The sequence below is a fragment of the Budorcas taxicolor genome, chromosome 2 (genome assembly GCF_023091745.1).
Source record: "Budorcas taxicolor isolate Tak-1 chromosome 2, Takin1.1, whole genome shotgun sequence".
NCBI lineage: Eukaryota > Metazoa > Chordata > Mammalia > Artiodactyla > Bovidae > Budorcas > Budorcas taxicolor.
This window is the reverse complement of record NC_068911.1, coordinates 138,312,466-138,336,347: the sequence shown is the minus strand read 5'-3', so window position 1 is coordinate 138,336,347 and position 23,882 is coordinate 138,312,466. Positions and strand designations below refer to the sequence as shown.

Below are 23,882 nucleotides of genomic sequence, written 5' to 3'. Positions count from 1 at the left end.
ATACTTGAGGAAGGAACGAATGAGTGAAATTTACAGAATTTCTGTACTTATAAATGCTATGTCTGTGCTTTTGATTTGTACCCCAAGAAATCCATTTCCGCAGTCTGAGTACAAGTTGGCCAGGAAGGACATTAAACTGTTTCCAGTTTTCCTTTTTCTTCCTTTTCTAAGAACAGTACTTTCCATCTGCCTTAACCACAATTTCCACACACTTCAATATTGAAAGCCAGAAATTTTATATTTAAAATGAGTTTTGGAGACTACTTCTATTTTTTAAAATGAAAACAAAATACTAGGCCAGGGGAAAAAATCAGAAGGGGAAAGAAATCAAGGATGAGAAAAATAACTATGAGACAACATATAAAAAGAGAAATCAGGGAGACAAAATATAGTTGTACAGAAGCTTTTAAAATATTGTATTTTGGGTATCCTGCTCAATCAGTGTTCAAAACTGGTTCTCTGCTAGATTTGAGATTTTATTACTTTTGAAAATCAACATACTATTTATAAGAGCAGATGGTCACTTACGCTATGCCTGTTGTAATATTCAGGATGTTATTCTTGTCAATTCACACACAGAAATATAGTCAACATGCAACTCAAAACAGTAACCCAGCCGTGAGCTAGCACTTTAACAGTTCAGTTTGATAATGGAAAAGCTCTCCTTAGGGTCCACCCGCACCCCTCTTTTTAAAAGGAGACATTCTGTAAAATTTTAGTTTTCTGGCTGGCATTAACATTTCTTTATTTTTGTTTTTCAAACTCACACGTTCTCACACTCAACTCACTTAACTCCCATGGTCACTGAAGTCTATGTCATCCTGGAAAGGCTTCTCCTTTGTCATGTGTCACTGATCGCAGACTAAAATTATTCTTTGTCTCCCCGATAAGAGGACAAACCTTTGAGAATGGTATCTCATTTTCAGGGTGTCTAGTTATAGCATAAGTGGCTTTTGTTAGGCCAGAACCGCCAAGCGAACTTTCCCACCCAGATGCCTCTTCCCTTCAATGGGTCAGTGCCTCTCAGCAATATTTGCCTTTTGCCCAAAGAACTCAGCCAGGTTCTAAATCAAGCAAAAAACACCTTCCCAGGTTCACATTTCTCTCCTGCTTTTTAACACCCACAGGAAGCTCCAAGGTTAAAGCTGGCATGCCCTTCCTCATGGGTAATTCCTAGGACAGAGGATTTACTATTTTATTGTCTCTAAGCTGGGTGCAGGCTGTTCAATACCATTTTTATAGCAATGGCTTAGGATTTCCATTCAGAATCCAATATTCTTGCTGACATGTTCAATTGAAATGATATACTATTTTCTTCCCTTAAAAAATAACCCACAAGTGTTTCAATTATTAGCACAGTTGTGAGGATGGCACGAGGGTTGTGGCAGGCAGTGGTAAGGCAAAATTATAACATATTTCTTATTTCAAAGCCAGATTTCTATTTCATGGAGATTTTTCTAAAGACTTTATGTGTGGGTGAGAAGGTGAGGGGAGACCTCTTGGTGATGTACCTGGGTAAGGAGGCGTACTGTCGCTCCATCCCCTCAAAGCGGAGGTTGTGTGCGTTCCCATCTGGACCCTTTCCAGACACCTGTGGAGAGAAAAGTAATTAGAGATGAAGATCCATTATGCACCCTGGTTACTGACAATGCATCTCAAAATTATAATCAGTGCACAAATGCTGCTGCTGCCTGCCAAAAATCAACCATGGAAAAGCAAGCAAGAACTCAGTATCGTTATAGGAATTGACGATCAAGCCACAAACATGGCATTCAACAACAAAGTCACTTTTTTCAAAAAAGGGTCATTGTCAAACTGACTCCTCCTTGTCACCATGCCAGGGGTATTCTGTAGATTTTTATAACCGCTTTTATTTCCTTTTAAAATAGGCTTTAGTTTTCAGAGCAGCTTTAGACTTCCAGGAAAATTGAGAAGATAGTACAGAGAGTTCTCACATATCTGCAACTCAATTTCTCTATGACTAACATCTCATATTCATACGGTACATTTCTTACAATTTGTAAATCAATGGTAATACTGTATTGATCACTAAAGTCCGTAGTTTATTCAGATTTTACCTAATTTTTTTCTTTGTTCAGGATCCCATTCAGGGCACCATATTATACAGAGTCATCACGTCTCCTTAGGCTTCTCTTGGCTGGGACAAGAATGTATATTTAAAAGTACATTTTCATGGAACCTTTCTTTACTGCCTGGGACTGGCAGCAACCACCTAGTTCTTCCACAGATTGTCTGAAGCCCTCTCTGATCATCTGAACCTCGCTGAGCTCTGTCAGAGACTTGACAAGCAACCAGAGACATGACAAACTCTTTCTGTCCAGTGTTGGTCTTGTTGGTTTTGCCCCTTTCAATGTATTATACTTCCTGTGTCCACCTCTCTTCAGGTTTCTTCCACAAGTCTTAAATTCTGAAGGGCACTGAGTGGCTTGGCCCCAGTAGGTTCTCAATAAAATGCGTTAGCTTCATGAATCTAAAGACTTTACATATAGTTTTTGCATATCTATTGTAACAACTAAAAACACATATGGGATAAACGCATACAGGTAATTTGAAGGTATTTGTTGACTGATCAATTCCCCACCTGTCCATGTCAACATGTGGATTTTTTGGCCACTTGCGTGCTCGCTCTTGTGCTGGGGTAGCCCTCATGTAATGGGTACGGAAGGGGGAAGCATAAAACACAGGAAGTCACAGTGTCAAGGTAGTAGAGAAAAATTTTCTAGGTAGTACTAAATCTGGAATTATTTTCTTCCTACCAGAAGTCCCAGATCTCAAGGAAACCAGCACCCCAGCTTAGGTGGTGTGTGGAGGGAGGGTTTGTTGGGAGAGATATTGCAAAATAAGCATCTACTCACATTTAGAGTAGGAAGGACTATTTCTGGTGTCCAATGGCTACAGGAGGCACTTGAAGAGTGCCTGTGCAAAACCTCTCTATATTTTATCAGTATATGGAACAGGAGGAGCTGGAATTATTTGAGAGGAAGACAGCCCAGTAGCTACCTAGGTAGGATGAAGACTGTACATATGGACTTGGCAGCAGCTACAGAGAGACAGAAATCTCTGCATTGGGATAAAGCCCTGATTTAAATGGCTGACCTTTTAAACAAAGACTAAGGGCAAGGATGGTATCAGACAATTAGGGGATAAATAAATGGCACTAAAAAAGAAGCGATTGATTACAGTGTTGTTCTCAGTCACGCCTATCTAAGGTTTATTTTGACCTATTTTTTTTATGGAGGAAGAAATAATGTAAATACCAGAACTACATTGAAGATTATTAATTCTAGTTGTTAGAAAAACACTGTGCTTATGTATTAGTGTGACTTTAGACATTTACAGCTAATCCTTTTAAGTTCAGTTCAGTTCAGTCGCTCAGTCGTGTCCGACTCTTTGCGACTCCATGAATCGCAGCACGCCAGGCCTCCCTGTCCATTACCAACTCCTTTTCAAGTGGTCACCAAACTTCAAGTTAATAATTTCAGGCTTCTTATCTGATCTGGCATGGCCTAATGGGGGCAGTTAACATTCTGGTGTCTTGAGAGACTGCCCATATGCAGTGGTTTATCTGGTAAGCTACTGGCATGCTAGATTATATTAAATGTAGGATGATGGTTATCTTTAAGAAACTTTCAGTCTTGTTAGGAAAACAAGGATCAGAAATGAAATATCTAAAGATTGTTGTAGGGCCATGTATGAACCAATGTTATTTAGGGTGTTACTACCAGGAACACAGATGAAGGTGTTAGGAAAAACTTCAAGGAAGTAGAACAAAGGCTAGGCTTCAAAAGATGGATGGGATGCTTATACATCAGAAATTACTCTGTTGTTGAAAGCAGAATGGATGTTCCTCCAAAAACTAAAAATAGCATTACCATATGATCCAGCAATCCCACTCCTGGGCATATATATGGAAAAGATGGAAGTTCTAATTTGAAAAGATACAGGCACTCCAGTGTTCACTGTTTATAATAGCCAAGACGTGGAACCACCTTAAATGTCCATGGACAGATGAATGGATAAAGAAGATGTGGTATACACATACACAAACACGCATATACACAGACACACTGGAACAGTACTTGGTCATAAAATGAATGAAATAGTGCTACTTGCAGCTACATAGAAGGACCTAGAGATGATCACACTAAGTGAAGTAAGTCAGATAGAAAAAGACAAATATGACAGGATATCATTTATGTGCAGAATGTAAAAAACGATGCTAATGAACTTATTTACAAGACAGAAACAGACTCACAGACACAGAAAACAAACTTTTGGTGACCAAAGGAGAAGTGGAGGGGGGATTAAATTGGGAGGATTTACTCTAAAGCATGGGGAACTATGTTAATATCTTATAATAAGCTAAAGTGGCAAAGAATAAAAGAGAAAAGAGATATACACTTACATGTGTGTAACTAAACCACTGTATCACTATGTTATACACCTGAAGCTAACACAGTGTTGTAAATCAACTAGACTCCAATTAAGTCTAGTTGATTAAGTCATTCTTCTCCAATTGTATATGTATTTGTGTGCTTCTCTGTTGACACTGAAGCATCTTTAATGTAGTCATTCAATTAGTAATTATTAAACACCTTCTTTACTCTAAAGCCATGCGAGGCACCACATTCAAAGCAAAGAACAGGGGCTTGAATTCTTCATTGCTTTAAATATAAAGGAGACAGGCCTGCAAACAATTATGGTGCCATGAGATCACTGCTGGAGTGTCAGTCTGAAGGAGGAGGCAGTGGGAGTCTGAGAGAACAGATACCAGAGTCCACCTGGGAGAGTTGAAGACAGCTTCATACGGGTGTTGAAGTTTCCTCTAAAACTTGAATGCGAATGAGGAGGAGCTCTTTAGGAGGAGGAGGGGGTGGGAGTAGCAGGAGAAGGCATTCTTGGCAGAGAGAACAAAACTGAAACAACCTGGAAGCCTAAAACGAGCACTGTGTTTCCAGGGAATGTCAACATTTTGGTAAAAGAAGAGAGACTGTAAGGGAAAGGATATTAGTAATCGTAGCAACAACATCACTGGTACTATTAATATTATTATGGTTACTATTATGGTTATTGCCACCAGTGCAATTTTTTAAATCAATTTTATTTTTTAGAGCAGTTTTAGGTTTTAATCAAAATTGACAGGAAGGTATGGAGAGTTCCCATATGTTTAATACATCATGAATCGTGCTTTTGGTGTTAAATCTAAAAAGTCATCACCAAACTTAAGATTATCTGGACTTTTTCCCAATGTTATCTTCTAGGAGTTTTGGAAGATAGTTTTACTGCTTAAATTTAGGTCTGTGATGATTTTTGTGAAGACTGTAAGGTCTTTGTCTAGATTCTCTTTTTTTTTTGCATATGCATGTCCCATTGTTCCAGTACCATTTGTTGAAAAGACTATTTTTGCTCTATTATATTGTCTTTGAAACTTTCTCAAAGATCACTTGACTGTATTTATATTCCTCTATTTCTGGGCTCTCTATTGTGTTCCATTGATTTATTTGTTAATTCTTTCACCAACACCACACTGTTTTGATTGTTGTAGCATTATAGTAAGTCCTGAAGTTGGGTAATGTCAGTCTCCCAACTTTGTTCTCCTTCAATCTTGTATTGGCTATTCTGTCTTTTGCCTTTCCACATAATATTTAGAATCAGTTTATAACTTGCTGGGATTTTGATTGGGGGTACACTGACTCTATAGATCAAGCTGGGAAGAGCTGACAGCTTGACAATATTAAGTCCATCCAAGAACAAGGACTATCTCTCCATTTTTTTTAGTTCTTTGATTGCTATAATTCAACATTTATTTGGCCCTTCCTGAGTGTCAAGAACAAGGTTAAATGTTTTATTTGCATTAGCCCATACATTTCTCAGAGAAGGCAAGGGCAACCCACTCTAGTATTCTTGCCTGGAAAATCCCATGGACAGAGGAGCCTGGTAGGCTGCAGTCCTAGGAGTCAGACATGACTGACCGACTTCACTTTCACTTTCATGCATTGGAGAAGGAAATAGAAACCCACTCTTGTGTTCTTGCCAGGGATGGGGGAGCCTGATGGGCTGCCGTCTATGGGGTTGCACAGAGTTAACACGACTGAAGCGACTTAGCAGCAGCAGCAGCATACATTCCTCCCAATTATCTTCAATGGTTGTCCCATTGTTCAGATGAGAAAATTGGGCAGTCGCCTAAGGTTATAAAGCTAGGATGTGGGATATCGGAGATACGATTCAAGTCTGACACCCGAGACTCTGGAGAAACTGACATGGACTGGATCTTGGAGGAGCTCATGCCAAGGAACTCAATTTTACCATCAGTTGATAGTGAAGACGCTGAGAAGTGATATTCTATAAGTGATAGTACATATTGAGAGGGTAGAGAGATTATTTTTGTCATAGTATTGAGTTCCAGTGAGTGTCTAAGTCAGAGCTGATAAAGGCCTAAACAAGGGGCTCTTCAAAAGGATGGAGATAAGGGAGCAACATAAAGATGTTAAGTTCAGTTCAGTTCAGTCGCTCAGTCGTGTCTGACTCTTTGCGACCCCATGAATCGCAGCACGCCAGGCCTCCCTGTCCATCACCAACTCCTGGAGTTCACTCAGACTCACGTCCATGGAGTCAGTGATGCCATCCAGCCATCTCATCCTCGGTCGTCCCCTTCTCCTCCTGCCCCCAACCCCTCCCAGCATCAGAGTCTTTTCCAATGAGTCAACTCTTCGCATGAGGTGGCCAAAGTACTGCAGTTTCAGCTTTAGCATCATTCCTTCCAAAGAAATCCCAGGGTTGATCTCCTTCAGAATGGACTGGTTGGATCTCCTTGCAGTCCAAGGGACTCTCAAGAGTCTTCTCCAATACCACAGTTCAAGAGCATCAATTCTTCGGACCTCAGCCTTCTTCACAGTCCAACTCTCACATCCATACATGACCACAGGAAAAACCATAGCCTTGACTAGATGGACTTTAGTCGGCAAAGTAACGTCTCTGCTTTTGAATATGCTATCTAGGTTGGTCATAACTTTCCTTCCAAGGAGCAAGCGTCTTTTAATTTCAGGGCTGCAGTCATCATGTGCAGTGATTTTGGAGCCCCAAAACATAAAGTCTGACACTGTTTCTACTGTTTCCCCATCTGTTTCCCATGAAGTGATGGGACCGGCTGCCATGATCTTCGTTTTCTGAATGTTGACCTTTAAGCCAACTTTATCAATCTCCTCTTTCATTTTCATCAAGAGGCTTTCTAGTTCCTCTTCACTTTCTGCCATAAGGGTGGTGTCATCTGCATATCTGAGGTTATTGATATTTCTCCTGGCAATCTTGATTCCAGCTTGTGTTTCTTCCAGTCCAGCATTTCTCATGATGTACTCTGCACAGAAGTTAAATAAGCAGGGTGACAATATACAGCCTTGATGTACTCCTTTTCCTATTTGGAACCAGTCTGTTGTTCCATGTCCAGTTCTAACTGTTGCTTCCTGACCTGCATACAGATTTCTCAAGAGGCAGGTTAGGTGGTCTGGTATTCCCATCTCATTCAGAATTTTCCACAGTTTATTGTGATCTACACAGTCAAAGGCTTTGGCATAGTCAATAAAGCAGAAATCGATGTTTTTCTGGAACTCTCTTACTTTTTTGATGATCCAGCGGATGTTGGCAATTTGATCTCTGGTTCCTCTGCCTTTTCTAAATCCAGCTTGAAAATCAGGAAGTTCACAGTTCACGTATTGCTGAAGCCTGGCTTGGAGAATTTTGAGCATTATTTTACTAGCAAGTGAGATGAGTGCAATTGTGCGGTAGTTTGAGCATTCTTTGGCATTGCCTTTCTTTGGGACTGGAATGAAAACTGACCTTTTCCAGTCCTGTGGCCACTGCTGAGTTTTCCAAATTTGCTGGCACATTGAGTGCACCACTTTCACAGCATCATCTTTCAGGATTTGAAATAGCTCCACTGGAATTCCATCACCTCCACTAGCTTTGTTCGTAGTGATGCTTTCTAAGGCCCACTTGACTTCATATTCCAGGATGTCTGGCTCTAGGTGAGTGATCACACCATCGTGATTATCTGGGTCATGAAGATCTTTTCTGTACAGTTCTTCTGTGTATTCTTGCCACCTCTTCTTATTATCTTCTGCTTCTGTTAGGTCCATACCATTTCTGTCCTTTATCGAGCCCATGTTTGCATGAAATGTTCCCTTGGTGTCTCTAATTTTCTTGAAGAGATCTCTAGTCGTTCCCATTCTGTTTTTTTCCTCTATTTCTTTGCACTGATCGCTGAAGAAGGCTTTCTTATCTCTTCTTGCTATTTTTGGGAACTCTGCATTCAGATGCTTTCCCTTTCTCCTTTGCTTTTCACTTCTCTTCTTTTCACAGCTATTTGTAAGGCCTCCCCAGACAGCCATTTTGCTTTTTTGCATTTCTTTTCCATGGGGATGGTCTTGATCCCTGTCTCCTGTACAATGTCATGAACCTCATTCCATAGTTCATCGGCACTCTATCAGATCTAGGCTCTTAAATCTATTTCTCACTTCCACTGTATAATCATAAGGGATTTGATATAGGTCATACCTGAATGGTCTAGCAATTTTCCCTACTTTCTTCAATTTCAGTCTGAATTTGGTAATAAGGAGTTCATGGTCTGAGCCACAGTCAGCTCCTGGTCTTGTTTTTGTTGACTGTATAGAGCTTCTCGATCTTTGGCTACAAAGAATATAATCAATCTGATTTTGGTGTTGACCATCTGGTGATGTCCATGTGTAGAGTCTTCTCTTATGTTGTTGGAAGAGGGTGTTTGCTATGACCAGTGCATTTTCTTGGCAAAACTCTATTAGTCTTTGCCCTGCTTCATTCAACATTCCAAGGCCAAATTTGCCTGTTACTCCAGGTGTTTCTTGAGTTCCTACTTTTCCATTCCAGTCCCCTATAATGAAAAGGATATCTTTTTTGGATGTTAGTTCTCAAAGGTCTTGTAGATCTTCATAGAACCGTTCAACTTCAGCTTCTTCAGCGTTACTGGTTGGGGCATAGACTTGGATTACCGTGATATTGAATGGTTTGCCTTGGAGACGAACAGAGATCATTCTGTCATTTTTGAGACTGCATCCATGCAGTCTCGGACTCTCTTGTTGACCATGATGGCTACTCCATTTCTTCTGAGGGATTCCTGCCTGCAGTAGGAGATATAATGGTCATCTGAGTTAAATTCACCCATTCCAGTCCATTTTAGTTTGCTGATTCCCAGAATGTCGACTTTCACTGTTGCCATCTCTTGTTTGACCACTTACAATTTGCCTTGATTCATGGACCTGACATTCCAGGTTCCTATGTAATATTGCTCTTTATAGCATTGGACCTTGCTTCTATCACCAGTCACATCCACAGCTGGGTATTGTTTTTGCTTTGACTCCACCCCTTCATTCTTTCTGGAGTTATTTCTCCACTGATCTCCAGTAGCATATTGGGCACCTACTGACCTGGGGAGTTCCTCTTTCAGTATCCTATCATTTTGCCTTTTCATACTGTTCATGGGGTTCTCAAGGCAAGAATACTGAAGTGGCTTGCCATTCCCTTCTCCAGTGGACCACATTCTGTCAGACCTCTCCACCATGACCCGCCCATCTTGGCTTGCCCCACCGGCATGGCTTGGTTTCATTGAGTTAGACAAGGCTGTTGTCCTAGTGTGATTAAATTGACTAGTTTTCTGTGAGTATGGTTTCAGTGTGTCTGCCCTCTGATGCCCACTTGCAACACCTACCATCTTACTTGGGTTTCTCTTACCTTGGGTGTGGGGTATCTCTTCATGGCTGCTCCAGCAAAGCGCAGCCGCTGTTCCTTACCTTGGATGAGGGGTATCTCCTCACTGCCGCCCTTCCTGACCTTCAAAGATGTTAAGAGGGTAACTTTAATAAAACTGACTGAGGATTAATGGGAAGGATGTGTTTGGAATTGTGCCTAAGTTTTCTGAGTTTAGCAACTAGGTGGGCTTTTCAGCTGTTGTCAAGATGGGAGTAAAGAAAGAACAGATTTACGGGGTAGGGGTGGGAGGAGGGAACACTGGAACACTTAGATATATTAAGCTTGAGTTGGGACATCTGATAGAAATGTCTGAGAGATAACTGAATATAAAAATTTGCAACATAGAAGAAAAATCTGGACTAGAGATTTAGAATTGAGAAATCTTCAGCCTATAGATGGTATCTGAAACCTTGGAAAAGAATTAGAATGCCCAGGAGGCAACTACCAACAGAATAAAAGACAAGGCATGCAACGAAGAGAGAGAATGCCAATAACAATGTTAGAAATACTGTACTTTAAGGGACAGGCCAAAAAAAAAAAAAAGTTGAAACCCAGGAGGGAGTCTGAGTAGAAGTAGTTGGTCAAGGAGAGAATGAGGAGAGAGTGTTATTTTAGGAACTAATGGAAAGAGTTCCTTGAAAGAGAGTGTGGTTCACAGTGTCAAAAGCAGCCAAGAGCTTCAGTAAGACAAGATCTAAGGCATAGACAGTGTGTTGACAAGCTTTACGTGACCCTCCCCCCTTGCTAAGGTAGCTTTGGAGCTGGTGGCACTAAAGATGAATCCTGCTTGTGATACCTTCTACCTTCCTAGCTATGGTGGCTCCTGATAGAGGCCTTTAGCGTGTGACTTGTGGAGCCTAAGTGTTACTCACTTAGTCATGTCTGACTCTTTGTGACCCCATGGACTGTAGCCTGCCTTCCAGGATCCTCTGTCGACGGGATTTTCCAGGCAAGAATACTAGAGTGAGTTCCATTTCCTTCTCCAGGGGATCTTCCTGATCCAGGGATTGAACCCGTGGAGCCAAAAGTTTCCTCAAAGAAATGGCAGAAGCTCCCTGGGTAGCTTGGTTCTGTCTTATGGCTTGGGAAATCATTCCTGAAAGCTTTTCTAAGAATTTGCTTCCTAATGTTCCTTATGATTCTGTAAGCCTGTTAATATGGTGTAATAAATTCGTTCCTGCTTAAACTAGCCAGAGTATATATTGTTCTCTGCAACTGAACAGTGACTGATATAAAGTCTGCAAAAGGGTATGTGGGAATTGGCAATGCGATGCTGATCGGTGCTTTATTGAGTGTGATTTCAAAGGATTGATGGGGAGAGAAAGCCAGACTCTGTGGGGCTGAAATTCTTTATGGTAGTCTAATAAATAAACAACCACTGGATATACTGTCTTATGCTATCATGCTCAGAAAATGAGATAAATACTTTCAAGTAAATAAACATTTGTTAGTGTCTCTTAAGTAGAGAGCCATATGCTAAGTACTCTAAGATACGGAGATTAGAAAAGCCATTTCCTGCTCAGAGAAACACCTGTTAGACAAGGGAGATGATAGGAATACATTTGTGTTCAATTATTAAAAAAACAGATTTAACAGGTTTTTTTTTTCTCCCTAAATTACCCAAAGATGACCTCTGTTAACATTTACAAATATATAAATATTTTAGTGGTATATAGAATTTTTCCCACCTGTTTATTATTGGCATTTTCCTGTGCTAGCAGATATATTTCTACAAAGGTGAATTTTTATGGCAATATAATATCTGATTTATGGGTAAATTATAATTTATCTAGTCTCCTCTTGTGATTTGATCACTTTTACTATTTCAGAAATGGTGGCAATACAAATTATTGTGTTGGGGACAAAGATTCTTGCAAATAGCTGTGAACTGAAAGTAGGAAATATAAGGGTTGCTAAAGAGGCACTAATTATAAGTTTTTTTCAGGTCCTTGGGAAGTCAAGCCACTTTTGGAAGGATTGAGGGGAGAGAGAACTGGCAGAGGCATTTATAAGCTCATTTCTCATTTTGCTCTATGCTCAACAAGACTCAGAATTGTTCCTCCTTGAAGAACTCCTTATTAGGTAATTTCTCTTATCATAAAAAAAGGTCAGCAGCTTTGATCCAATTAATTTTTTAAGGAAGCCCTTTATCTCACTTGGTATCATGCAGGGTTTTTTTTTTTTTTTTTTTAATGTAATGACCTAAATATATGTCTGATAGAAATAATCTTGAATTAAGCCATAACAGAAACCTAGTTTTTTCTACAACAATATAATGTTAGAACTTAGCCTTGGATTTAGGACATATCTATCTTTCTACTGCTCAGGAAGTGAAACTTCAGAGAGCTTATTCAAAACAAGTTGAAAAGCTAATACCTTGGTGTGCCTTGCACGTGGTGATCTTCTTTGTCTGGATTATGACAGCCTATGGCAGCCTATTAGGAGGGCTTGGGGTTTGAGGAGGGGGCAAGTCGAGGGAATGCTGAATTAAGATGCTTTTAGTCCATGGGAGTTCTCCCAATTTCATTCACTCAATGCCTGCTGCTGGCTGGGGTGTTAAGAGCCTTGTTAAAATAAAGCTATTAGTCTTTTCTCTACAAAAGCAAGGAGCTTGCTGCCTACATTCTGTGTTCCTTAAATTAGTATGTATTTCTAGCTTGGTATTGCAAGAATCAGCAGTTTCATAAAGCAATATACTAAAGAGGCCATTTAACCCCCCTTATTCCCCCACTTGCAGATTAATGGCAGAGAGGAAGATTTAATGCCCTTTCAAACATTTTTTAACAATTCATTATAAATAAAAGAATAAATCACACAAGATTTTCTGCAAATGTCTGATGATAAAAAGCGGAAACAATTCAAAATTAACATGTTTTCCAGTTCCCACAGGTTAGGACACATTTTTGCCAATGTTGTAATTTATGTCCCATCAGTCAATTTTCCTGAGGAAATTTAAAAGCTGCTGTGATGGAAAGACTGTGCAAAGTTGCAATACAGCTTATTCACCTATACATAACATCCTCATTTACAAATATGTCTTACTCAGATCCATTACCAAAAAATGAGTTTCATGCTGCCAGACACATCATAAGATTAAAATGCAAAGTATAAAAATTTAGATGCCATTTTAGGAAATATGCCTTTCATTGCAAGTTGGTGTCATGACAGATGTTTGTGAGCAGTTTCCAGAAGCTTTCTTTTAATTACATTGCTTTTACCTAGCTATAGGTTTAGCTGGAAGATTTTTAAAGAAATAAACTCAATAAAAACATCTAAAAAGTTATGAACTTGACTTTGATAATCTTCCCATATTAAGACATTCTGCTAAAACGCTAGAAGTTTGGAGGAAGGGCAACTGACAATATCCCATCTAAACAAAAAGGAACTAATAAAAATAAGCTGTTCAATTATTTTCCTTTTGCAATGTGAAGTATATTATTCCTGAAATATGTATTTACGAACACGTATCCAGAGAAGCAAAAGTACACACACTCGTTCAAACGATTATTTCTGAAGTGTTTATTTTCTCTAATTTAATTTCAGTAATTTTGTCAAATAACTGGGTATTCAGCTTATAGACTTGCTTAGAACATCTGCTAGTTTAGAAACTACAGCAAATAAAAATATTTTAAAAATAACTCTTGGGTAAGCCTTTTTAACCATTTTGTGCCTAAAATTTCCTTCCTCATAAAATGTTAGTGTTAACAGCACAAATCTTTAAAGTTTCTTCTAACCTACACACATTTATAAATGTTACCTTGTATATAACTTCCACATTATGTTAATCAATTACACATTATTAATAAGTACCCAAATGTAGTTACATGATTATAATTATTTTAAAGATGAATAACAAAGTAAAGTAATCTGCAACATTATAAAGTTATAAAACATTTACTGGGATTTAAACATTAAATCTCATGCTAGCACCATCCAAGTCCTAGCTATATGTACAGGGGCCATAGCCTCAACAATCTCTCTTCTGATTATCTTTAGAAAAAATAAAATCAGACATCTCCTGCCCAGCTCTGTTTGTATCTCGGGTCTAAGATACAGTTACCATAGAAACTATGATTGTGGATACAATTTACAAATTTGGCTTCATCCATCAGATGCGCTTTGTATGTGAGTATATGTGTGTGTGTGTGTGGGTACGTGTCCATATGTGTCTTGCCAATAAGCTTGAAGAGCAAACTCTGGCTCTGTGTCTTTAATTAAAGAGCCAGACACCACTCCTCATTCCCTTTCCCCATCTGTCTACCTACAAATAGAGACATTGTAACACTGGCTGACATATAAACTCTTACTTGGAAGAAGACAAAGGTCTGAGGAAAAGATGAGAAAAACAGTATTAGGAAAAGCATTCCCCAAGAAATTTGTCCGTTCACCTGTCCTGTATTTTCAAGGAACAGAATAAAAGCCCATTGGTGGACTTTCGGTTATTTACATTAATCACTAGGCTCTAGTATCTAGTACTTACTGAACTGGGTTTCTAATTGTTTCTTGGATATAATATGTGAGTTAGTTATTCCTCTGCTGTTTTAGTTTATTGTACTCTGTGACAACCTTCTTTGCTCATCTTAAAAGAAATAAAGTTGACCTTCAAAATATGACTAAATCTTAAAAGGGTGATAGTTTGTTCATAGTATTTGTTATGAGTTCATATTATCTCTTTAAACTATTAAACAATGAATAAAAGATATTCATTGTCTAAAGCTCTTTAGTATATGTAAAATACACTTGCATTTATAAAAATGAAACAATGTAAAAGCAAAATTTTAAGGTCTTCAGAATTTTTCTTTTTTTTTTTGTAGTTTAGCCAGTGGGCAAGTTCAAATTACTCCCAGCTACAGTTACTAGGAAGAGAACATTCTCTGGAACACTCTATAGTCAGTATCATGAGTTATAATCAAAGAGACCATTTCTACTTCTGCCTCATTTTACACATAAGGAAACTGGAATTCAGAGGATCTTAAAGCAACTTGCCAAAGGGTCATACAGTAGCAAAGCCAATATCCGAACTGAGATACGCCTGACCCCAAAGTAGTGTTCCTCCCACTCTTGACGCTGTCTCACATGTCGGCAGGGATCATTATAGTTACTGTTGCTCTATTTCTTAAACAAATAACTGAGGCATCAGACCTGAAAGTTCATATGAACCTATGGTAGCAATGGGATGGAATTTGTGAAATTATGATGGTCTGAGATATTAAAAAGCAGAGAACATTACTTTGCCAACAAAGGTCTGTTTAGTCAAGGCTATGGTTTTTCCAGTGGTCATGTATGGATGTGAGAGCTGGACTGAAGTGAGAGTGAAGAAAGCTGAGCACTGAAGAATTGATGCTTTTGAATTGTGGTGTCGGAGAAGACTCTTGAGAGTGCCTTGGACTGCAAGGAGATCCAACCAGTCCATCCTAAAGGAGATCAGTCCTGGGTGTTCATTGGAAGGACTGATGCTGAAGCTGAAACTCCAATACTTTGGCCACCTGATGTAAAGAGTTGACTCATTGGAGAAGACCTTGATGCTGGGAGGGACTGGGGGCAGAAGGGGATGACAGAGGATGACATGGCTGGATGGCATCACTGACTTGATGCACATGAGTTTGTGTAAACTCTGGGAGTTGGTGATGGACAGGGAGGCCTGACGTGCTGTGATTCATGGGGTCTCAAAGAGTCAGACATGACTGAGCTACTGAACTGAACTGAGCATTCTGAATGCACTTATGGTCATAAGCCATATCGTTGAACTTCAGTTGCCTAGCAATATTTATTTAAAAGGGCTGGGGGCATTAATATATATATAGGTGCTAATTTTTGATATAGCAGAAGTAATTTTTAATAAAACAACTTTTAATAAAGGATTATGCTTTATTTAAAATATCCTGTATTATATACACTAATTTAAAAAAAAATATTTTCAGTATTCATGCATAGTTGTCAGTCTGCTAATTTGGTTTACATAAGACATCAGGTTGTAAGCTTCATTAGCATTGAGACAATGCCTCTTTTTTTAGCCATTGCATTCTCAAGGCCTGGTATATCACCTTGTTGATTAATATTTATTGAGTCAATGAAACAGAAGTTATAAACATCTAATCAGTGGCAGTTAACACACAAAAAATTAATCAGCTTCCCTAAAGGTTAACTAGTTTTTTGAACCAGACCTGTTATGATACATACTATCAAAATGTTTTTAAAGACGTTTTTATGACATCTGTCCTTTGGTTAAGTCGGGGGAGCCTGGTGGGCTGCTGTCTATGGGGTTGCACAGAGTCGGACATGACTGAAGCGACTTAGCAGCAGCAGCAGCATTAAGACTGCCCCTTTCAAGCTCTTTTTTTTTTTTATGTACTCCTGAATTTTTTCATTTCTTTAAAAAAAATAAAATACAACTAGAAATATTCATATAGTTTAGATTTAAACTTGGACCTGGAGTATAAATCAAAACCATTAGGAACCTTAAGTATGTAGTTGCTTAGAAAAGATTCTAATAACTCAAAATAATATTAGTATACAAGTAGAAGCTTATCTGACAGAAGAAGTTATTGGGCACACTGGCCATAACTAGTGTTGATCTAAACATGCACCTCAACATGCCAATTCATGAAGTTACCAGATCCATGCTATCATTAATGCTGGATCAGACACACAGTAGCCCTACACTTGTTGTGTTCGTCAAAATATTCATTTGGGTTTTTCCATAGTATCTTACTGGAAAACCCAAGCAAACTTTTTGGCCAACCCAATATATTAACCAAATTATCTTGCTGACTGACTGCTATTCCAGCAGAATTCAGTTCTAAGAAGACAAGGAAGAAGTAAACAGATGACTTTCTGAAAATTCATGTTCTGTCAAAATCTTATTTGAACAACCAAATCAAACACACCACACCCAGTCAATGGTTTTCTATTAACTAGTGAATAAAGGCGCTATTATTCACTAGTTAATAGAATAGTTAATTCACTAGTGGGGTCTTCCCTGGTGGCTCAGACAGAAAAGAATCTGTCTGCAATGCAGGAGACCTGGGTTCGATCCCTGGGTTCGGAAGATCCCCTGGAGGAGGGGATAGCTACCCACTCCAGTATTCTTGCCTGGAGAATCCCCATGGACAGAGGAGGTTGGTGAGTTATAGTTCATGGGGTCGCCAAGAGTTGGACATGACTGAGTAAAATTCTGAAAGAGATGGGAATACCAGACCACCTGACCTGCCTCTTGAGAAACCTATATGCAGGTCAGGAAGCAACAGTTAGAACTGGACATGGAACAACAGACTGGTTCCAAATAGGAAAAGGAGTACATCAAGGCTGTATATTGTCACCCTGCTTATTTAACTTATATGCAGAGTACATCATTAGAAACGCTGGGCTGGAAGAAGCACAAGCTGGAATCAAGACTGGTGGGAGAAATATCAATAACCTCAGATATGCAGATGACCCCACCCTTATGGCAGAAAGGGAAGAGGAACTAAAAAGCCTCTTGATGAAAGTGGAAGAGGAGAGTGAAAAAGTTGGCTTAAAGTTCAACATTCAGAAAACGAAGATCATCTTGTCCCATCACTTCATGGGAAATAGATGGGGAAACAGAGGAAACAGTGTCAGACTATTTTTTGGGGCTCCAAAATCACTGCAGATGGTGACTGCAGCCATGAAATTAAAAGACGCTTACTCTTTGGAAGGTAAATTATGACCAACCTAGATAGCATATTAAAAAGCAGAGACATTACTTTGCCAACAAAGATCCATCTAGTCAAGGCTACGGTTTTTCCAGTAGTTGTGTATGGATGTGAGAGTTGGACTATGAAGAAAGCTGAGAGCTGAAAAATTGATGCTTTTGAACTGTGGTGTCGGAGAAGACTCTTGAGAGCCCCTTGGACTGTAAGGAGATCCAACCAGTCCATTCGAAAGGAGATCAGTCCTGGGTGTTCTTTGGAAGGAATGATGCTAAAGCTGAAACTCCAGTACTTTGGCTACCTCATGCAAAGAGTTGACTCACTGGAAAAGACTCTGACGCTGGGAGGGTTTGGGGGCAGGAGGAGACGGGCCGACAGAGGATGAGATGGCTGGATGGCATCACCAACTCGATGGACGTGAGTTTGAGTGAACTCTGGGAGTTGGTGATGGACAGGGAGGCCTGGCATGCTGGGGTTCATGGGGTCACAAAGAGTCAGACACGACTGAATGACTGAACTGAACTGAACTGAACTGAGTGACTAAGTACATACAGTGAATAAAGGCTCTCAGTAACTGACTGCCATCTGACTTTCCTGCTTTATGTTGTTCCTCTCGTATATGCTCAATGATCTGATTGAACTGGGCATTTTATGCATCCCAAGAATGTACTTTTGTGCCTATGGCAGGATATCTTCTTCTGTAGTTTTTGTAGCTCTTCTTATGGGTTTCTCTGGTTGCTCAGCTGGCAAAGAATCAGCCTACAATGTGGGAGACCTGGGTTCGATCCCTGAGTTGGGAAGATTCCCTGGGTTGGGAAGATTCCCTGGAGAAGGGAATGGCTACCCACTTCAATATTCTGGCCCGTAGAATTCCATGGACTGTATAGCCCAGAGAATTCCATGCACTGTATAGTCCATGCTGTTGCCAAGAATCAGACATGACTGAGTGGCTTTGAATCACTGGATAATCAATTGGTCAGAATGAACTTTTGTGCCTATGGCAGGATATCTACTTCTGTAGTTTTGGTAGCTCTTCTTGTGGTCATGTTAGTTCCTGGCCCATGCAGCCACAGCATCCCCTTGGGACTTCCCCTGTAGTTCAGTTGGTAATGAATCTGCCTGCAGTGAGGAGACCTGGGTTAGATTTCTGGGTCAGGAAGATACCCTGGAGAAGGAAATAGCAACTCACTCCAGCATTCTTGCTTGGAGAATCCCTTGGACAGAGGAGTGTGGCAGGCCACAGTCCATGGGGTCGCAAGAGTTGGACACTATTTGATGAATAAATGATGACGAGTGCCGTAAATGTGGCAAGGGCTAACTGAGTGAGTGAATGAAGCAATAAAGGTTGCTTTTATTGGTTGTATTCACTGCTCTGAAGGGACAAGAAGAGGTAAAGAGAGCAAGCAGTTCAGTTCAGTTTAGTTGCTCAGTCGTGTCCGACTCTGCAACCCCATAGACTGCAGCACGCCAGGCTTCCCTGTCCATCACCAACTCCCGGAGCTTGCTCAAACTCATGTCCATTGAGTCAGTGATACCATCCAACCATCTCATCCTCTGTCATCCCCTTCTCCTCATGCCTTCAATCTTTCCCAGCATCAGGGTCTTTTCCAATGAGCCAGTTCTTTGCATCAGGTGGCCAAAGTATTGGAGCTTCAGCTTCAGCATCATTCCTTCCAATGAATATTCAGGACTGATTTCCTTTAGGAATGACTGGTGTGATCTCCTTGCAGTCCAAGGGACTGTCAGCCTTGTCTAACTCAATGAAATTATGAACCATGCCATGTAGGGCCACACAAGCTGGACCAGTCATGGTGGAGGGTTCTGACAAAACATGGTCCATTGGAGAAGGGAATGGCAAACTACTTCAGTATTCTTGCCTTGAGAACCCCATGGACAGTATGAAAAGGGAAAAAGATGAGAAGAGAACAAGCAGTGGATAAGAAAAACAGAGTCTGTAGAAGGTGGTAAGAACGTTACAACAGTGATAAACAGAGAAGAAAGCCTTGAACAACGGGTGTAGACGGGAAAAAAGGGGGAAAAAAAAAACAAAGAAAGAAAAACTGCAAAAAGGAAAGGGAACTATGGGATGAAAATAAGCTAGGTCACTGCAAGCTATTCTCATTCTCAGCATACAGGCAATTCCTGTCTCAAGGTCCCATTAACCAAACTCTCAGGTCTATCAGAATACCCTATTCCCCTACCAGGTTTAGTAATTCGACGTCACTCTTTTCATTGAATGTATATATAGCATCTTACTTTCAAACTCTTTAAAATGTGATTAAGTCAACATTTAAAGTTGGATTTGATATAATTATTTAATTGGGCATTGATTCATCTACACAGAACTCATTACTAGATTCTTCAATTTCATCAACATAATTTCTTTCCAAATTATCTTTTATCTAGACGCTGGAAGTCCAAGTGCTCTGAAAACTTTGCCAAAATAAAAAGCTTTTAGGTTTCTAGTGCTGGCTGGACACAAACCCGTGCAAGAGTGTTGAAGAATAATGCATGCTTGCCGACTGCCAGATACTATTGCTTTTCCCATAATTAATATCATTCTTGCTGTTGGAGTACCATTTCGATCCTCTAATAATTTCCACTGATAGAGGAAGCTTCTGTAATAATTTTTGCATCCTGGAAAACCACTGTGGCTTCCATACACATTTTAATCTAAATAATGACAATGAGTCAAAGGGGGATGGTTAGAGATATTACTGTAACTCGGGGTTACATTTGCTTGGTCATCATTTTTAATCTCCAAAAACTGTCCAAAAGGCTTAGACCTCAGTACTCTGATTTCAATAGCACCAGATCATATGAATTTATATCAAAGAGAGAAAAGTGTATAGAATGACTGCATTGGACTATTCATCTACCAAAAAATAAATGTGAAAAGAGAGTATTAAAAAAAAACAGTAAAAAAGATGAGCAGATGCAAATATAAGCTCAGGTCCTATAAAATATGATAATTGTCTCAGACTTGAAGCTTTGAAGCTTCCAGTAAGAGGAAGTGACAGACCAGCTGCAAATCATACCCCAAATCTGCCAATTCACAGTGTTTTTTATTATCCTATTGCAAAATCAAGAACTCAGCTTTGGATATAAAATTATGCAAATATACAGAGAGCAACAACAACAATAAAAATCAGCTCAGGTTTCTTATAGGAGCCAAGAAATGGATGCAGCATGAGGACACCACAGTAGTCCCATACCAGGGAGGAGGCACCAAGTCTGTGGTTAACTGGGGTTCTAGAAGCCCTCTCTTGGATGTCCCTCATATGCTGAATACTGAGACTACAATGAGGAAAGTTCAGATACAAGGGGACCAGTGCTAAGACTATTTTCCTCTGTGTTTCTGAGTTGCTTCAGAAACAGTGAAAGTCTACATCAAAGCTTCATCTCCTTTGCCTCGGATGGCTTTGAAAAAACTCCACCTGCACCACATCTAACCTTACTCTGCCTTCTCTGTGAAGTCCACCCAGCAGAGATCTGACAGTGCCACTTGAGCAGGAATACTTGCTCTCTGCGATGACCTGGGGGAGGGGGTGAGGGTGGGGCTCAGGTTTGGTGACTGTGTTCAGTGAAATGATTAAAGCCTGGGAACCAGGTACCAAAGTTGCTGAGGGGAGGGTAGAGAAACAATACTCATGTGTGGGTTTTAATAGCTATTGTTAAAATAAAAAACAGCTGCACTATCACTTGGTGAAAACTCTGGAAGGGCAGGGCCATCAGCTAGGGCTGGTTTCAGGGCCTTGATGCTGATGGGCACCAGACCCTGGGCTTGGCAAGACTGCGTACACCTCTATTTTCCAGGTTGATCCCTCCAGGGTCAATACCAATTTTCAAAATATCTCTCCTGTCTGTAGATGTGCTCATGGTCTAGTTCCTATGTACCTTTAGAATGATATCATCAGAAACTACATTAACAAAAGATTGTGTGAAGATCCAGGTACATACTCATGCACCATTGGACTCATCCATGCCACTACCCTGCCCAAGAGAAAGGCAGATATTGTACATTTTTGTAAGACTATTTTGCTTAAAGAGGGTGGCACAACAGTAAGACAATCCTAGACAGTGCCATCATTCATACAGTACACCATGTCCCTCCATTCTAGCTGGAAATTGACTTGTATAAAGAGTTTCTAATTGGACACTGAGAGGCCATGGTCCCTGGCCTGCACGATGTATGGTGTGGTGGTTACGGGCACTTACTCCAGAAGAGACTGGCTGGGCTTGAACGCCATCGTCTGGTGACTGTGTAGCTCTGAGCAAGCTAATTTCTGAGCCTCGGCTTTCTCACCTATAAAATGGGGTTGATAATAGTACCCACCTCAGCTCGTTGCTGTAAGGATTAAATGGCATGAGGCATGTAGACCAGAGAGTCCATATGATACGTATACAGCACACTTGTATGTTCAACAAATCGTAGGTGTTCACGTTGCTACAGTTAAGTGAACCTGGCCTCCTCTCTTTTCGTAAGAAAAATACTAGAGAAAATCTCTTTCTTGCTCTGTAGGGGTCTTTTCCATGATCCTCTGACCTGCCCTGGATAAACTAATGGAAGCTTTTTTAGTACTACTGTTCCAAAAGCAGTTCTGCAGAAGAGAGTAAGAGAGGTATAGGGAAAAAGAAGAGAGAGAGAGTGCAGACAAGTGGCTGGAATGGTATGTCACATTCAAAAGGATGGATGTAGGTAGGCATGTGCGCGTGTATATATTTATACACACATACGCACACATATGGGGCTTTCCCGATGGTTCAGTTGGTAAAGAATCTGCCTGCAATGCAGGAGACTTGGGTTCAACCCCCGGGTCGGGAAGATCCCCTGGAAAAGGAAATGGCAACCCACTCCAGTATTCTTCCCTGGGAAATCCTATGGACAGAGAAGCCTGGCAGGCTACAGTCCACGGAGTCGCAAGAGTCAGACACGACTTAGAGACTAAACCATTACAGCCATGTGCACATATAATCATCTTATTACTCTACACAGAAACTGCTCAATGACTAGCAAAAGGTTTAAAGTCCTGAACATGACATCCAAGCCTTTCATAGTCTATGGCTGTCATCATTATTATCATCTTTGCAGTCTCATTTCCTGGCAACTTCATCCTTACATCCCCTACGTGTGCCTTCTTGACCACTGGTCCTTTGCTGACCTGCATGCATGCTCACACTTTCATACCCTGCCTCAGTTTTCCCCTTTGCCCTTTTCTCCCACCACCAAGTCCTCAGGCAAGCTCTTCAGCCCAGCTATTCGTTTCTTATCTTCCAAGAGTTTAGATTACTTTAAAAAAAATAATTATCTAGATTATCTTAAAATGATCTTGTACAATGATGTTTGATAACACTTGTTGTCTAGTACATATTTCATGCTCGATAAAGGCTGGATGATGAAAAGAATGAATGATTTAAATGAAAAAAGTTATCCTGAATGTGAGATGTAACATAGGCAAGCAGAGAAACACATAACCCTAAACTATCCACAGAAAAGAGACCTGGATTAACCTCGCTGGCCTACCTCAAGAGGCTATTAACAAGTGAGTACAATGCTCCAATTCATGAGGGAACATTAATTCCGCTGCATGGAGTGAAGTCAAGAAATAGTATTCATTACGGTTTAGGCATTTCACAGTACAGAGGTGAAGTGTGCATTTTATTACAACATTATTGAACTGCTTGGGATCACACATAAATACCAGGGCCTGTGTTGGCACTCCTATAGACTGGATGGGGAGAGGAGGGCAGCTGCATCTGTTTCCAGGGCAGAACAGGCTCAGTGCACAGGTAGGGAGTGAGCGCACTCCAACTGCTGACCTCAGTCATTCTGTTAGAGGTCCTATCACAGTCTATCTTTGGTTTTCCCAGGTAAGCGCTCTCCCAGATTTAGTCTGCATTGTGGTGGAGGTTCCATCATTGTGTTTTTAAGTCTGAAGCATCTCTGGCTTCGGTGTAGAGGGAAGGGATAGCCCAGGGACAGTTTCTCCTGAGAAGTGAAGATTCAGAGTCTGTAGGGAAGCCTCATGCAGCAAGAGGTTGGCAGACAGGGAAAAGATAAAGAAAAAAGAAACCAACACTGAACATGACTCTCTCTAAGCAAAGAAAATCCTAACTTAATGGCAGGTAAATGACTAAAAGGCTTCCCTGGTGCCTCTGTGGTAAAGAACCTGCCTGCCCATGAAGGAGGTGCGGATTCAGATCCTGGCAGGAGGATCCCCTGGAGAAGAAGATGGCAGCCCACTCCAGTATTCTTGCCTGGGGAAATCCCATGGACAGAAGAGCCTGGTGGGCTACATGGGGTCTCAAAGAATTGGACATGACTTAGCAACTAATAAACAATAACAACAAATAACTGGAATGCTGGTTCAATGTATTGAATAAGAAAAATGTTGATATATTTAAAGTTGTATT

At 40.3% G+C, this 23,882-nt stretch overlaps 1 protein-coding gene across 1 annotated transcript in view; it reads right to left on the bottom strand.

The window, feature by feature from the left end:
- PARD3B (par-3 family cell polarity regulator beta) overlaps window positions 1-23,882 on the bottom strand; it is a 1,141,780-nt gene that overhangs the window by 70,292 nt on the left and 1,047,606 nt on the right. Inside the window, exon 22 of the mRNA XM_052664164.1 lies at window positions 1,512-1,591. Within this exon, the coding sequence (XP_052520124.1) occupies window positions 1,512-1,591 (80 nt within the window). The remainder of the gene's footprint in view (window positions 1-1,511; window positions 1,592-23,882) is intronic.